At 50.6% G+C, this 16889-nt stretch overlaps 1 protein-coding gene across 1 annotated transcript; it reads left to right on the forward strand.

The window, feature by feature from the left end:
- The first annotated feature begins 289 nt into the window (after positions 1 to 289).
- Positions 290 to 13773, forward strand: LOC147693629 (uncharacterized). Its single transcript, XM_086936066.1, has 4 exons — positions 290 to 415; positions 7516 to 7692; positions 9109 to 9679; positions 13178 to 13773. The coding sequence occupies exons 1-4, from the start codon at positions 290 to 292 to the stop codon at positions 13771 to 13773; spliced, it is 1470 nt and encodes a 489-aa protein (XP_086792192.1).
- The last annotated feature ends 3116 nt before the right edge of the window (positions 13774 to 16889 follow it).

Consider the following 16889-nt stretch of genomic DNA (forward strand, 5'->3'; position numbering starts at 1 on the left):
ATTGATAATGTGGTTTTGTTTTTGGCTAGGAAAGGCAGCCTAAAGTTAGCCCAATGGGTAGAAGGACAGTGTAGGTTGGGCTCTCACCCACCATTTTAGGTTTGGTGACCTGGCGGCTGGGAGTAGAGAGTAGCGTAGCAAATGTTGCTGTAATTTAGCAGCCTTTGTTGTGATTTTTTGGTAGTTAGAGATAGGTATGGAGCAGCATTGACAGTGTTTAGGCAGACATACAGAGCAGGAATTATGAAAGACTGTAGAATGCGCAAAGCACTGCGACTGCTGAGCAATGATGGGTGAAGTCGACCTTGTAGTCGCTGAGGCAGGGGGCTCGGCGGACCCAGCACAGCGGCCGTCAGCAGGAGTAGCTGCTGCAATTGCGGCATGCACATCGCCAGAAAGAAGCAGGACGAGTGCTGTAAGTGATCGGGCCGCTCGTAAGCCAGGAGAACGGCCCGAGAGCGTCAGTGCAGGGGGAGGTTGGGGCAGGTAGTGGGGCTCCGGGGAAGTGTGTGGTAGACGGGGCCAGCGAATGTCACGCACGGGAAGCTTCTCATGCTGGAGTGGCGGCAATGGTATGGGGCTGGCACAGAGGTACAAGGAGACCAGGTCGGGTGCCCGCAGTACAATACGTGTTGCAGGGATTCTGCACATACACGGAATTATGCGCAGGATTATGGGACCATACTGCATAGGGGCTGTGCTTTCCTACCACCTTAGTACCCACGAGCCAAGAAATGACTAGCTATAGTGTCTCAATAGCTCTCCTCACAAACAGAGAAACAAATGATTAAAACACCCCAGAACACAACATTCCCAGATCTCTCATGAATCGCGGTAACAAGACACACCTTTTCACTCACATTCTTGAACTTGTCCACGATAAGATCCGACAGAGACACGAAGATAGTTTAAAATATTTATTTTAACCAACGTACTCTAAAATGCAGTATACATGCCACAAGAAACATAAATATGCATAACACCAATATCGTTAGCATTGCAGTAAAGCTATATATCATAAACGGAGACGTCATTATACAAAGACTATGGAGAAAGGACTACAGTGCCTATGCTCCCTTCCCTTGGCAAGAAGTATTATTATATAATAGAAGATCTCCAGGCTTTGTCCGCAGACCCCATACCTCAGGTCATAGACCATATTTCTACATCACAGGTGCGTGTTGCTCTTCTCCCTGGAAAGGTCCCTCTCCAAGTGAGTGTTTCCTAAGCATGAATCCCCATCATATCAAAGTAAGAGTCTCCAGCAAAAACAGCTTTATTGGTATGTTTTGTCTAGATGCTAGAGCCTGACCAGAACAGAATAATAAGGGGCAGTGTTTATCGACCTTGCTCACAATGTTCAGACTACTCTCCAGGAACAATCAGAGAATGAGCACAGCAGAGAGTTCTCATATGAAAGGCATAAACAGAGTCCTGCAAAAATATAGGCATGTAGAAACATGAGCAAAAGCAACATCATGGCTTCATGGCTCATGTTAACTTCAAGATGTTGACAATGTCCCTTGCAAACACTTGACACCCTCCCCCTGGCCAGGTTGTAGGGCATAGACAAACAGAATTCAATGATAAGCAGAGCCAAAAAACTAAATATTCAAAATTGAAAAGGAAAAATGCAAATCTTTTCCAAAAATAAAATATACATACACTTATAAGTGCTAGTTAGAAAAATTCAGAGGATCACGTGCACCGTGAAATGCAAGTTGTTCTGAAAAGGCATCTTTGTCGTTCATAAAAAAGAGGGATGCCATCCAATGTAGTGGAGCGAATGAACATTCGTGTTCTTCATAATCCAGAGCATGCAGTTGCCGAATAGGGCAACTTGCCTGACATTTAATGAAACTCTCCTCTAAGGGGTGCTTGGCAGCCTCACAGGTATCCCAACAAGCCAATACTCCAAGTGCAGCCGCATGCATCATACAGACTTCACCAGAACAGTCCTGGTCGTGGGCCAGCAAGAGACCCTAAAGAAAAGGAGCTACAGAGGGATTATGGTTGGGATACCCGACACCCCCTCTCAACACAATCCCTAAGAATGGGAAGACGGAAACGGTTCTGAACTTTTGGAAGGCGGGAGGGAGTTACCCTCCCGGCCGTATTTATTAAAATATGAAACAAAATTAAAACATTAAAATAACAGTTTCATATCATGTACAATTTCATTTACACATTACGATGTTCTTGGCTAACCTTAACACATCTCTAATACAAAGGTTCTCCTAGCCGATACTAAAACATCCTGTAAATGCATTTCTCAAAATTGAAATTGTACATCCTAACATTACGGGCCAACGGCAAGGTCGTAACCGGTGTCAGATCCCTAATACCAGAACTCCCCCCTCACTTGTGAGGGGCGGGCGCACAGAGGACTGTACCTCTTTGCCAACTTCCAATTTCCCTTGTCTTAACGGGGGCCCGTGTTTACTCGACGCCATCTTAGTGGTCGTCCGAGGACTCGTGTGAGGTGTCTAGAAGGTAGCGTAGACCCCCCTCCCACCCCACACTGCTTACCACATCTGCCGTCGCAGATGTCCTGGCCCCGGGAAATTCCCATGAGGGGCCCGTAGCCCCTCCTCCCCAGGGAGGGGCCTTGACCGCCTTCCCTTTCGGCGTCCCCATCCTTAGAAGGGGACTGCCTCCCCGTTTGAGGGGCCAATGGCCGCCTCCCCCCGGGCGCTCCCATCCATAATGGGTGACGCCCCACCTCTAGGGATCTTCCAATTACTGCTCACCGATCATGACCTTACCGCCACAGGCCGGATAGTTGACCGGCTATTCGGACCCCCCACAAAAACTCCTACTTAAAGGTCATGGCTGCCCAACTTCTTTAACCAAGCTACGAAGTCTCCTATGAGTAAAGCATTCCCCTCCCGGGACAAATGGACCCCATCCTCCAGATACATATGGTCCCCCCTGATACAACCATGAGGAATAGAATGCAATGTACCTGTACGGAACAACCTACCAAGTTTGTTATTCACTTTCTTCACTGAATGATTTAAAGCTGACACAGAAATAGCCCCCCGCCACACTTTCCGCGGAATCATGTGGGACCATGCAATCGTGCACCCCGGAACCCTTCTCGCCAACCAACTTACTGTGGATAGTATTAATTCGAGAAGTACTCGTCGACCAGTGGTCACCAAATCATTGCCCCCAAGATGCACTATGATTACAGATGGCGGTGACCTTGTCCGCCCTAACAAACCCTCCATAAAAGTTTGAAATTGGTCAATACAGAGCCCGCCCCTTCCGTAGAAGGTCACCCTGTACCCGTATTCCCCAGCCATGTGAATCATGTCACCTGCTTTGAATACGTCTGCGGCGCGCCTCACGTATGAGTGGCCGACGACCCACACCACTCTTGCCTCAGCCGGTGATCTTTGACCGCTGGTCCCCAGGTGTCGGGTCAACTGCACAGTCCGCCCCGCAAAGCCTGCTCGCGAAACTGAAAACCAAACAGAAAACAAGAAGCGTGAGTGCATGACATTAGCTTCACAACATGTGCAACCGCACATACCTCTTATAACAATTCGAGGACCAACGCCCCAACTGTTTCACTTTATCCACACTCAAACCCCTGGCTGTAGCCTCTGTAGCAGCACCTATCCGGAATGAGTGAGTCCCAAAATCGCTCGGGTTCAAGCCCGCTGCCGCGATTGCCATTGTCAACACCCGCTGAAATTGAAACCTGGTCAGTGGGGTGGCGTCGGTATGTCTCAGCAAGCTCCCCCCCCATGCTGCCGTCCTTTGCGCCAGGTACTCCTCTACGCATCTCACTGGGCACATGTGGGACCCTAGCATGCGCTGAACAACCACACTGTCTCCGATCGCTCCCTGATCGGTTTTGGACTTGGCTATAGTGACTACCATCGTGTCACCCCTAATCTGGATGTGTTCTCGACACAGACCTCCTCCCGTATCCTGCTTGTTCCTTGCTACCAGTTCGCTTATCCGCATAGCCCCATGGAATGCTAATGCAAAAGCGGCCCGGAACAGCACTGTCTCTGACTGAGATGAACAAGCCGCAGGGAGTACGGACATTAACTGGGACAACTTAGCTAGCCCTATCGGGCGCCTCTCGTCCTCTCTACGACCCTCCAGGCGTTGCCACCCGCGCAGCACCTTTTTTACCAGAAAGGATGCTGTGGGGTCCTGAATGCCATAAGCCTGCGCCATGAACGCAATGGCGGCTGGGTGTCTATTGGCTGTTGCCACTGATCGGCCTGCCTGATGCAATGATACTAGAAATTTCAGGACGTACTCTTCCTGCCCCCAATGTTCCCCCCTAGTTGGACCCAAAAATGCCCAATATGAACGGAACGCCCCTTCATAAGCCTTCCTTGTCCTGGGGGCTAGACTCTCTCCCACGAGGTTTTGTAATCCGGGGCACCGAGAGACCAGAGAATTTCGGGAAATGGTGCCGCCACCAAGTCCGCAGAGGGCAGATAGCCCCGGAAGGCCTGCATGTGGGAACGAGAGAGTGCATCAGCCGCCTGGTTCAGTACCCCAGGCACATGTTTTGCTCTAAAGTGAACGTTCAATTGCAGACATAGCAAGACAATTTCTTTCATCAATCTTAAGATCAATTTGCAGCGTGCTGCCTGATTATTGACACATTCTACTACGGTCATGTTATCCGACCAGAACACCACAGCACGATCACGAAACCCCTCTGGCCATGTCTTTAGGGCCACTAGAATAGGGAACAGTTCAAGAAACCCAATGTTACCCGTGAGCCCACTCTCATGCCACCATGCCGGCCATTTTCGTGCCGACCAATGATTACCAAAAATGGCGCCAAAACCCACACTCCCTGCCGAGTCGGTCCACAATCCCAGCTCCTCGGAGGAGACCGCTGGTTTGTTCCACAGGACACGACCGTTGAAATCCGCCAGAAATGCCAACCATATGCGCATGTCCTGGCGAACCTCTGCCGAGAGTCTTGTGCGGTGATGCCCTTCCTTAAGGCCCACCATGGTTTGAGCAATAGAGCGAGAAAAGGGGCGAGCCATTGGTATCACTCTAAGGGCAAAATTAAGCTGACCCACAGCCTGCTGCAACTGATGCAATGTTACTTTCGTCTCGCCAATACATGTCTCAAGCGAGGCCTTAAATTTTAACACCTTCTCCTTAGGCAAACGGAAGCACCCCTCTTCAGAATCGAGCTCAATTCCCAGAAACTCGAGTGAAGTAGACGGCCCCACAGTCTTGCCTGGTGCCAATGGCACACCAAATCTTCTCATGAGATCACAAAATTTACTCAAAGCCTGCGCACATTCCGTGTCCCCGGCTGCCCCCAGAAACAGAAAATCATCAAGGTAATGCATAACCTTCGTAAAGCCTGTGGCTCTGGTGAACGCCCATTGCAAAAAACTACTGAATTTTTCAAAATACGCACAAGAGATGGAGCAACCCATCGGCATACATTTATCCATGTAATAGCGTCCCTGAAACACAAAACCTAACAGACGCTGATCCTGCGGGTGTACCGGGAGCAACCGGAACGCTGACTCGATATCAGATTTTGCTATCAGCGCTCCGGGCCCCAGGCGATTCAACATGGCGACAGCCTCATCAAAGGAAGCATACCGCACCGAACAAACTCCCGGGTCAATCGCATCATTCACGGAAAGACCCTTAGGAGCGGACAAATTATGTAGTAACCAAAACTCACCTGGGTCCTTCTTGGGGACTACACCCAACGGTGAACAAACAAAATTATGAACAGGCGGGTTCGCATAAGGACCCACAACCCGACCTCGGGCCACCTCCTTTGCAATCTTTGCCTGTACTACCACCGTATTCTGTTGCACCGACAGTTGGTTTTTGCATAGTGCTTCCCCCGAAAATCCCCCGCCGGGATGCGGAAACCACTTGAGAAACTGTCTCTCAACACCCCAGCGGAGACATGATCAGGGTATTCGTTCAGCCAGGGGATCATTGCCATGATGTCGATAGGAGTAGGTAGCAGCGCCCCTCGGCCGTCATTAGACCTGTTTGGCGCCGCCTCTGCCCCCTGTATCGCCATTCTTGGCTCGGCATGAACTCTCGGGGTGTGAAGACTGTCCGCACCCTGCACAATCATGCCTGAACTTGCACGTCCCCTGTGGTCTAGTGCACTTACCCCTGTTGAAGCTCCAACAGACCCCTTTCTTACCAGAGTTCCCATTATTTTTCGTGTGCTGATCACTACTGGTGCCCGCTCGAAAGGGCACCAACGGGAAATGGCGGGAAGGCTCTGCCCCATTCCCGCCAAACGAAGACGGCTTTGCCGGGTTAGACCTAACCTGTTTCTGCCAGGAAATGGAGTCGAAACAATCCCACGTCAGGGATGAGTCGTGCTCTTTGGCCTTACGAAATTTGTTATCATAACCCAACCATTGATCACCTTCGTATGATTCATAAAATTCCATTATCCGTGTCTGGTAACAAGCCAGTTCAGTCAACACCTCGGGCCTATGCTCCCCCATGATTGCAGTAAACATCCCAAAAGCCCTGGCCCAATTAGCGATTGTCTCATCCACTCTGAAATCCGCCATCTTTGCTCGCCATACATTTGAATGCAACAATTCCTTCTGATTTCTAACATGTTCTATTACATAATGATCAGTCAATAGCGAAAATATGTTCACATATTTATCCGCCCATATCATCTCCTTTGTGGCCAACGGGATATGTTGGACCACCTTTTCCCTCCTTGAGGGTAACGACCCCTCCCCAGCCATTGGCAACGGCTTCTTACCCGAATCAGCTGAACTCGCTGCAGCCGCTGTTCATACACTCGAGGACGGTTGTTCCGCGGGAACCTGAGAGGGAACAAAAGGACAAGGTGCCTTCGCAGCATCTCGCGATTGCCGCAACTGCTTCATTATTAATTTGGCCTCTTCGGCCGTATCCCCCGGAGCAATAGCACCCTCATTATTCTTGCCCAACCATGCCGCCAACTGGGCGGCCAACTCCGGTGGCATATCTCCCTCGTTCACAGGGGTAACTACGACAGGGATCGGCTGTCCTGCGTCCGGAATCGGAACTGGGGCCTCTACCGGCCTGACCGGGCTCGCCGGAGGAGCCTCGGGAACCGGTGCCTCATCCCCAGCCACCCTGTTCCTGGCCCTTTTACCTCTCCCGGCAGGGACTACCCCCGGCAATGCTGGTCCGATGACTTTCTTAGGCCGGCCCGTACCGTTCCTGGCCGCCATCTGCTTCTTCATGTTCGCCAGGGGGGTTTGGGGGAGGGAGCCGACCGCCGGGAGGTCTCCTCCCCCGGGCGGTTTGGCAGGGCTGCGAGGGGTTCTTTCCAGAAGTTGCCAGAATGTTCTAGTTTTTGGGCTGGTCTAGTAGGACCCGCCAGCCCAAGTATAAATTTCCCATTTCCCGCCTACCCGCCGTTTGGTGACCTGGTGGCTAGGAGGGCTTTTAGCGTTTTTGTGAGAGAGTGTCTTGTGTGACTGTGAGACTCTTTTTCAGTCTTTAGTGGTTGTGCTTATTGCTTAGAGCTTCTATACGATGGAAGATTCACAAGTTATTGAGGCGATGCGTCTGTTGGCGGATGCCGGCCGTTTGGATTTGCTCGCAGGAGGTGGGCAGGCTAGGCCCCAACGCCAGGCTTCAGCTGGCGTGGTGGCCGCGGTGATGGCATGTTCGTCGCCGAAGAAGAGACGCCCGAGTCAGGTAAGTGAGAGGGGCCGTTCCCGGTCTAGGAAGTCGGCCTCTCAGAGGATGGTTCGGGGGGAGCCCAGTACGGCGGAGGCGCCGGAAACTCAAGGGGCTTTGAGTGTGGGGGGTGGTGAGTCCTCCCTAGCTCCGGCTCCTCAGTTGGGAGTTGTGACTGGGGCGGGGGGACCTCCGGTTATGGTGAGTCAGGTGCAGGTGTCAGGGAAGAGGGGTAGGGGTGGTCGGGGCGGAAGCAAGAAACGCTCCGCTTCGGACCCGCTGGTTGAGCGGCGGGGGCAGTCTTCGGACGGGGCCTCTGTGCGCGGTGGGCGTAGGGGATCTGTTCAATTTGTATTGCAAGGTACGGAGCGGGAGCAGGTTGATCCTGGTGCTCATGACGCCATGTTTGTCGTTGACGAATCTCAGTTTCTACCTGAGGCTGCTCCGCGGATTTTGTTAACCCCTTCGAGACAGTTTTCTTATGAGGTTCAATCGGGGGAGGGTCGTGATGTGAATGTGGTCAGGCCTCGGGTTGGTTTGTCTTCTGGCTTCCTTCCGATGGGTGGGCAGGAGGTTGTTGGCCGGGATGCTGATGCGGGTGTGGGTGACGTTGGGGGTAATGTGGGGAGCCCGTTACTGTTTTCTACGCCGGGCTCGTCGGCGGGTGAAGTTTTATCTGTGGGAGGTGGCTCTAGAGGCGAGGGTGAATGGGCCCAAATGGGTGAAGGAGGTTCGTTATGTGGAGTGAATACGGGTTTTTACGCTCCGCGCTCGGGGAGTTTTGGAGGTGGTGTTTCTCTGGACCATGATGATGGACTTCGGGTTGAAGGTGGGGATGTTTCTATGGTGAGTGGCGGGACTTTTCAGGCTGGTTTGCAGGTACGTCAGCCAGTTTTTGGTTTGGGTTCTGCGGCCCTTGGCGCTTCAGTTATGGATTCAGGAAGGTTCCATGCTCCCGGGGTATTGAGTGCGGGGGGTGTAGGCTTCCAGGGCACGTTGTTGGGTCCGGATAGGGGCTTCGGCCAAGTGAGCGGCGGGCCGGCACAAGGGCCCAGGAGTACAGCTCCTCGCTTGTCTGGGGCTTCTGGGGGTCCTTATTTTATGTGTGGTTCCCCTGGGTGGGAGCATTTTGGCGCAGCGGGGCTTGCACAGCGTAGTTTTCAGAAGGAGGTTTCAGGCCATGAGTTGCTATCGAGGGCATATCGGCAATCTTCTTCTACGGCAGTGGCGATTGATAATTTGGATCACAGTGGAGACGAGGAGGTTGTAGGTGGCTCTCCGGTTCGGGAGGTGCCGTTAAGGTCCGATGTGCGAGGTCGTTCTTTGTAACGGGGTCGGAGAATGGATGTTGGTTCGAATTGGAGGGCGAATGCGTCTGGTTGGATTGTGGATGGTAGGAATCCTAGCACACCAGTCCAAACTTTTTCTTTGCAGGAAGATGTTAGGCGCGGAGTCCCAGACTTGGCAGGGCGCGGTCCAGTCCCATTTCGCCAAGGGGAAGTGGGGAGAGTGCCTAGCGCGGCCCTCTCTGTTCCACCGAGGGATCCTGCCGCGGCCAGCACACGAGGGTCTGGCGTGACCCCGCTGGCCCCAACGAGTAGCAGGTATAGGTGTCAGACCTTGCCGGCGGCTATGGAGCTGCAGAGTCAACGCACAGGGAGGTACAGGCGGGTAGAGTCTGCTCCCCCTCCTGGAGTTTCAAAGTCATTTAAATGCACGGTTGTTGATACTGGGTTGGGTAAGACCCGTGGTGATTTGTTGCATACCAGTGTCGATTCAGTGGTTTTGGACTACGATGAGGAGAGTCCTGAAGAAGGTGAATTGCGGGATCCTGAAGGGGGGGTGCCCTCTCATGCTTCTCGTAGTGTTTTACAGGCTCCAGTGGTCCAGAGTCAAGTGCAAGGGAGAAGAGAGCACGGCCCATCGAGTAGGGCGCCTCGCAGACCGGATGCATTGACCTCGGCGCCACGGGCGGAGCCATCGAGAGTGGTCTCTCTGTTGCCAGGTGAGCAATCAGCCGCACAGGCCAAACCTATTATGGTGTCTGTGGGTACAGGTGATGAAACCGATGTGGTTATTGGTCATGGCCGTCTGCTCAAAGGACGTTACGTAAGAGACACTGCTGTTGGCACCGATGATGTGGTAGACGTAACGAATAAAGTGGAAAGTGGTGTTATTGCTGGTGCTTCCAGCACTGTTAAAGAGCCAGTGGCCAGTAAGGAGTTAAAAATCAAAAAGTTGCCTTACATGGGGGTTACGAAACCTTTAGGTGCTCATTTGATGTTAAGTACCAAAGAACGTATTTGGAATGGTGAGTATGTGGAACTCCTTAAGCTACTGCACCGGGAAGTCCGGTCTAAGGAAGGGTCTAAAGAGGAGGAGTTTGAGCTGGCTAAACCCCCTAGAGTGCCTTTGAATATAGAAAACTGGACAGCTGCGTTCCTGATTTATGCAAGTGTATATTGTGAAAAGTTCCCTGAGCGCAGCGTGTCTCTTTTTAAATACATGGACGTCATTCGCAAGGCGCAGATCACCGGGGGTGGTTTTGCCTGGTCTCAATACGATGAGGAATTTAGGGCCAGGATGGCTTGGGATCCCGAGGCTAAGTGGGGGGAGCTTGATTTGGATTTGTGGCAGCATACCATGGGGTCAGCGTCAGGGGGGAAAACCATTTTCACGGCCAGTGGTTTCCCGTTAGTTTACCGGCCCTTTCAGGGGAAGCCCACCCGGGGAGGGGTGGGGGTCACTGCAACCATGCAATCAGGGACTGGGATTTGTTGGGAATTTAACAGGGGCTCCTGCACCAGAGAGTATTGTAAATTTAAACATGAATGCTCTGGTTGTGGAAGGAAGCACCCGTTGTCCAAATGCTGGGACAACCAGCCAGCGGGGAGCCAACAGGGTAAGCAAACAGGTTCAGGAAATTCAAGTACGCCCTCACAGTTTTCAGGGGGAAGGGGATCCAGAGGTGCTAAGGGTGCTGGGTCCAAGGGCTCATACACCAGTTAAGTTAGAGAGGCTGCGCATTGCTTTACACGGTTACGAAGATGAGTCCACAAAGTTAAAGCTGTTGGAGGGTTTTCAATTTGGTTTCCGGCTAGGTTACCTAGGCTCACGGGAAAGGAGGTGGTCTGCCAATTTAAAATCAGCTTCTGAACATGCCACAGTGGTACAAGACAAACTTAATAAAGAAGTACATGAAGGAAGGATGGCTGGCCCGTTTCATGATTGGCCGATCCTTAATTTAATTGTTTCACCGGTTGGAGTGGTCCCGAAGAAAGAGCCGGGACAGTTTAGACTTATTCAACACTTGTCGTGGCCTGAAGGGTCGTCTGTTAATGATTTCATTGACCCAGAGGCAGTGTCGGTCTCTTACTCTTCGGTTGACGTGGCCATGTCACTTGTTGTGACCGCGGGCGCAGCCGCTGAGATGGCCAAGTGTGATATCAAGTCTGCTTTCCGGCTGTTGCCTGTCCACCCGGACGATTGGTGCCTTTTAGGTATACAATTTGCAGGTAAATGGTACGTGGACAAGGCTCTGCCGATGGGTTGCTCCATATCATGTGCTCTGTTTGAGTGTTTTAGTACTTTTCTGCAATGGTATTTTTCCCATCAGTCCGGTCATTCACTGGTAACGCACTACCTCGATGACTTTTTCTTTGTCGGATCTCCGGGCTCCGCGGAGTGCCAGACGGCTCTGGACACCTTCCAAGGGCTCATGGAGGATCTGGGAGTTCCTTTGGCTCCCGAGAAAACAATGGGCCCTGCCACTGTCCTCTCCTTTTTGGGTATTGAGATAGATTCTGTGGTTATGTCTGCTCGCCTGCCCGAGGACAAAAGGGTCAAAATGGTGGAACTGCTGGAAGTAATGTTGGCAAAAAGAAAAGTGTTGGTGAAAGAGATTCAAGTGCTTTTGGGCCATTTAAATTTTGCTTGCAGGGTGGTGAGAGCGGGCAGGACTTTTTGTAGAAGACTGGGCAGGGCTTTGGCAGGTCATCAATTGCCCCACCATCGTGTTCGTCTGTCTGCTGGTGTTAAGGAGGACTTGAGAATGTGGAAGTTTTTCCTGAATTCCTTCAATGGTGTCCCCTTGGTCTGAGATGTTGACTTCCAGTGGGATGTGCAAATGTTTTCGGATGCTGCCGGCAGTGATGGTTTTCGGCTCTTTTGGAATGGCAAGTGGTGTGCGGAACGTTGGCCTGATGAATGGTTGAATGGTGGTCGCAGCATCACTTTTTTGGAACTGTTCCCTTTATTGGTCGCCTTGACCCTGTGGGGGGAGGAATTGGCACACAAGAAAGTGCTGTTTCTTGTGGATAACATGGCTGTTGTAGAGATCGTGAACCGACAGTCTGCCAGGGACGAACAGGTGTTAAAACTTATGAGAGTTTTCGTTCTGGGTTGTTTGAAACACGACATTCATTTTCGTGCCTTACACATCCCTGGCGTGGACAATGACATTGCGGATGCTCTGTCTCGTTCACATTGGGGGAGATTCCGTGGACTGGCGAGGGACGCAGACAGATCCCCGACTCCGATGCCGATTCATCTGTGGCACGTCGGCGAGGTCGGGTCGTACAATTGGTGGTAGGTTCTTTGTCTGTGTCTACGCGTTCTGCATATTCCCTGGCCTGGAGGGAATTCCTGGAATCTGGTGCTGTCAGGAGGGAGGATCTGTCGCGTCGGTCGGACGATGTGGTCAATTTTATATTGGACCTCATGGATAAGGGTTTAACCAAAGTAACCATTTCTGGGAAACTGGCGGGGATTGCTTTCATGGGGAAGTTGTTGTGGGGTTATACTCCGTCAGCGGGGGAACTTGGCAGGAGGATGCTTGAAGGTTGGGCCAGGGAACAAGGGCACGTTGGTAGATCCAGGGCCCCCCTATCTTGGCAAGTTCTGGCCAGGATAATCACTGTTCTGCCTTTTGTTTGTTCGGATGATTTTGAGGCATGTGTGTTTTCCATGCTGATGGCGTTCATGTTTTTTGGAGCCTTCAGGGTCTCGGAGTTGTTGGGGTCGAAATATAAGTGTGGCTTATATTGGAAGGACGTTTTTTGTTATGATGAGGGAGTCCATGTCTGGTTGGCCAGATCCAAGACTGATCAGACGGGAAAGGGGAAAGGTGTGTGGTTACAGGCGCGTGCTCCAAAGCTTACTTGCCCTTTACTGCTAGCGCGGCGCTGGCGTTCATTATGTGGGGGTGGTGATGAGGCTCTTGTTTTTCAACATATCAATGGCACTCCTGTAACAACTTATCAGTTACGAATGGTTTTGCGCAAAGCTCTGCAGCACCTTGGTCTCGATGGCAATCTCTATGGGACACACTCTTTCCGAATAGGTGCCGCCACTGAGGCCTTTAACAGAGGTTGGACTGAAAGGGATATTATGCGTTTGGGGCGTTGGTCTTCCAATTGTTTCCAGCGATATGTGAGGAGCTCGGCAGAGGAGGCGCATGCGTCGTCCTCCTTCACATGATTTCTAATTCTCTTTTCTTTTTCAGGATCCGTTGCTGGGCCTCGCTCCTCGTTGGTAACGGTCTGGATAGTGGGGCATTCCTTTGTGAAGTGGGCCAGAGTCCAGGCAGCACGAAGTTACTTTGGAGAACTACTCGGTTTTAATGATCGAATGTTTAATGTGATTTGGAAGGGTAAAGGTGGGATGCTCTGGAGAGAGTTAATCCCTTGTCTGAACAATAATATGGTGGGCGGTTTATGCCCGGATATTTTAGTTATTCATTTGGGAGAAAACGATCTCTGTGCTACAAAAGGTGTGGTTTTGCTGCGAGCTATGAAAAGAGATTTAGGCCTCATTAAGGATCTTTGGGCTGGGTGTCATGTCTTTTGGACGGAGTTGATACCGCGCAGGATATGGAGAGGAGCTGTGAACCCCAGGGCTGTTGACAGGGCTAGGAAGAAAGTGAACTCAGAGGTGTCTCGTTGCTGTAGGAGCCTTGGTTTCAGCAGGATTTCACACAGGGACATTAAGTTTGAGTCGGTGGAATTTTTTAGGGATGATGGGGTTCATTTGTCCCGTGTGGGCATGGATCTTTACTTGTTGGAGCTCCGCGAGGTGTTAGCGCGTGCATTGGCTATGTAGCGTTGATTTATCTCATTCCTTTTTCGCTTTGCGTGTTGGGGGGCAGAAAGGGAGGCGGTGTAGTGTCTCCCCACCTACCTTTCTGGGTGGCGGTGTTTTTGTGTATCAGTACGGTTTTAGGCAGATTGTTTGTTGAGTATTCAATCGAGTATTTCTTTGACAGGTGCAGGGGTATGTTGGTCATGGTTTGACCGTTCAGTTTTGTGAGGGGGGTATTTGCAGGAGTGCAGGGTCAGGCAGGGTTTATGGTTATGGAGGGCCTGACCGTTGATATTTCATTTGGGGTTTGACGAATAAAGTTTTAATGATGACATATGTTTGATCAATGACGAAATGTTTTATTGATGACGTAATGTTTTATTGATGACGTAATGTTATAATGCTGTTATAATGTTTATTGATGTATTGTTGGGAGGGGGAGGGCCCAAGTATTTTAGGGGTGGGGGTTGGGGGGCTGAGTTTGCAGTTATTTATTTATTTAGTGAGGTTTAGTTTTGTAAGGCGTTGCCAAGGTTTGTATTTGTAATGTGCACCTGTTTCCTAATAAAGCGGCCTTTTACACACACAAACAATTTTTGGTCTACTTTTCTCCCACCCCTCGCCCTCCCTCCCAATGGGGGTTTGGGGGAGGGAGCCGACCGCCGGGAGGTCTCCTCCCCCGGGCGGTTTGGGAGGGCTGCGAGGGGTTCTTTCCAGAAGTTGCCAGAATGTTCTAGTTTTTGGGCTGGTCTAGTAGGACCCGCCAGCCCAAGTATAAATTTCCCATTTCCCGCCTACCTGCCACCATTTTAGGTTTGGTGACCTGGTGGCTAGGAGGGCTTTTAGCATTTTTGTCCCACCCTCCCACCCGTTTTCTCTTAGCATTTTTCTTCCCCTCGCTCTCCCGTTTTTTCCCCTTTTTGATTTTGTTACATTTTTATTTTATAAAAGGCTGTTTTTGTGGGTTATCGGTGTGCAGGGGTTTTTTCTTGTATTTGTATCCGTCGCTAGGAACAGGTCCTGTGCGGTGTTTTTGTGTATCAGTACGGTTTTAGGCAGATTGTTTGTTGAGTATTCGATCGAGTATTTCTTTGACAGGTGCAGGGGTATGTTGGTCATGGTTTGACCGTTCAGTTTTGTGAGGGGGGTATTTGCAGGAGTGCAGGGTCAGGCAGGGTTTATGGTTATGGAGGGCCTGACCGTTGATATTTCATTTGGGGTTTGACGAATAAAGTTTTAATGATGACGTATGTTTGATCAATGACGAAATGTTTTATTGATGACGTAATGTTTTATTGATGACGTAATGTTATAATGCTGTTATAATGTTTATTGATGTATTGTTGGGAGGGCCCAAGTATTTTAGGGGTGGGGGTTGGGGGGCTGAGTTTGCAGTTATTTATTTATTTAGTGAGGTTTAGTTTTGTAAGGCGTTGCCAAGGTTTGTATTTGTAATGTGCACCTGTTTCCTAATAAAGCGGCCTTTTACACACACAAACAATTTTTGGTCTACTTTTCTCCCACCCCTCGCCCTCCCTCCCAATGTCCTTTACCAGCATACGAAGCATTTGGTCGTTGCTAACCTTCTTTCCGACCCTTTTGCCCGGCATTTTCTCACGATAGTCGACCGAAAGGTCCTGGAACCAAAGCTTGAAGCGCTAAAAGAGAAAACAGAAAATTACAAATTTTCAAAATTGCCTCTTCGTTCCGTCTCGAGCTCACGTGCAACGGGGAGGTGCAGCTTCAGAGCACAGGAACAAGAGGATGCTTCCTTGGCTTGTTGCTCCTTTTATCCTTCTTCGGGCGGGCGTGGACCCTCCTCCAATCCGCCTCCAGGGCGTGGCCATCGGCGTAGGTGTCTAGGACAGCCCCCTCTTGGGCGGGAAAAGGAGCGCCCCGGCTACGCCGCTTCGGGCATACCAGCCAGGACTCGCCTCCCGCCCAAAATGGCTTCCCGGGGGGATCGGGGTACTCCACCATACGTTCGGGGGGACCGAGTGGTCGCCCCTTTCCAATAGCGCAGGTCGTCCTCCTCCACAATTTGTTGATTATGGTGTGCAAAACATTTTTGGGAGTGTGGGAAACATACAACTCCATCTATGTACTGGGGACAGACACATATATAAAAATCTTTTTTCATTTAGGGATAGGAGCACCCAGCAAGAGACCCACCAACAGATCATAACCTGGGTCAGCGCCTGATGTTGTGGAGGGGCAGATATTCAAGGCCCAATAGAAAGGGCACCGTCGGCAATGGAACACAGGTTGCACAAAAGTGAAGTAGGCGAAGCAAAAGGTAAGCCCATAGCTCACACTCAGCATCCAAAGAGGTCACACACATCATCCAAAAAGTTGCTGCATTCGCTCACAGTATAGTGGCGATGGACCTGATCAGTGTAGAACCACAGGATGGGCATCTATTACGCAACAGGAGCAGAAGTACCAGCACTCCACACGCCAGCAAAAGGATAAGTGTAAAACCTCAGAAGCCGCTGGAAAAAATAGAATGTACAAAGGCCGGTATTACTCCAAAAATCATCTGAAAAGATGTAACAAGGCCAGAACCTACAAGTTAAAAGAAATGTGCAAGGCCTTCAGTGTCAGACGCAAGATTTGGTGAGTCAGTTCCCCAAATGTAATGGGAGATTCGTATTTGTGACTGAATCTCACTTGATGTTCTAGCCACCTGCAATTTGAAGGTCTCTAGAGCAGAAGTGAGAGCGACCTCTTGTTGAAACAATAGCGCTTTGAGTCTGCTGAGTTCATTGAAGTCTGTTTTCAAAGTGGGAATGGAAGGCAACAGGGAGATATCTACCATCCCATGCGGGAGTGGAAAAAGAACATTGCTGCAACAAGTAACTATTTCGGAAACCTTAGGATAAAATAATTACCATTAGAAAGCAATGTGAGTGTGGGAATTATTGAGGGAAATGGTGATCCTTCTAGAAAACCGGCCAAATTGGGCCCTGATACGTAGCAAGCACCGTGAACTTGAACATATGTGCAGGCTTAAGCGTGTCCCACTGCAGAATCACAGTCCTCCCCTGTCAGGAAAACATCCTTATCTTCCTGTAGACAGTGAAATGTAAATGGTAACAACCACAATTTGTGCAAGAAAGTACTACCTAGGGGATCAA

Source organism: Lissotriton vulgaris, chromosome 8 (assembly GCF_964263255.1).
Source record: "Lissotriton vulgaris chromosome 8, aLisVul1.2, whole genome shotgun sequence".
Taxonomy (NCBI): domain Eukaryota; kingdom Metazoa; phylum Chordata; class Amphibia; order Caudata; family Salamandridae; genus Lissotriton; species Lissotriton vulgaris.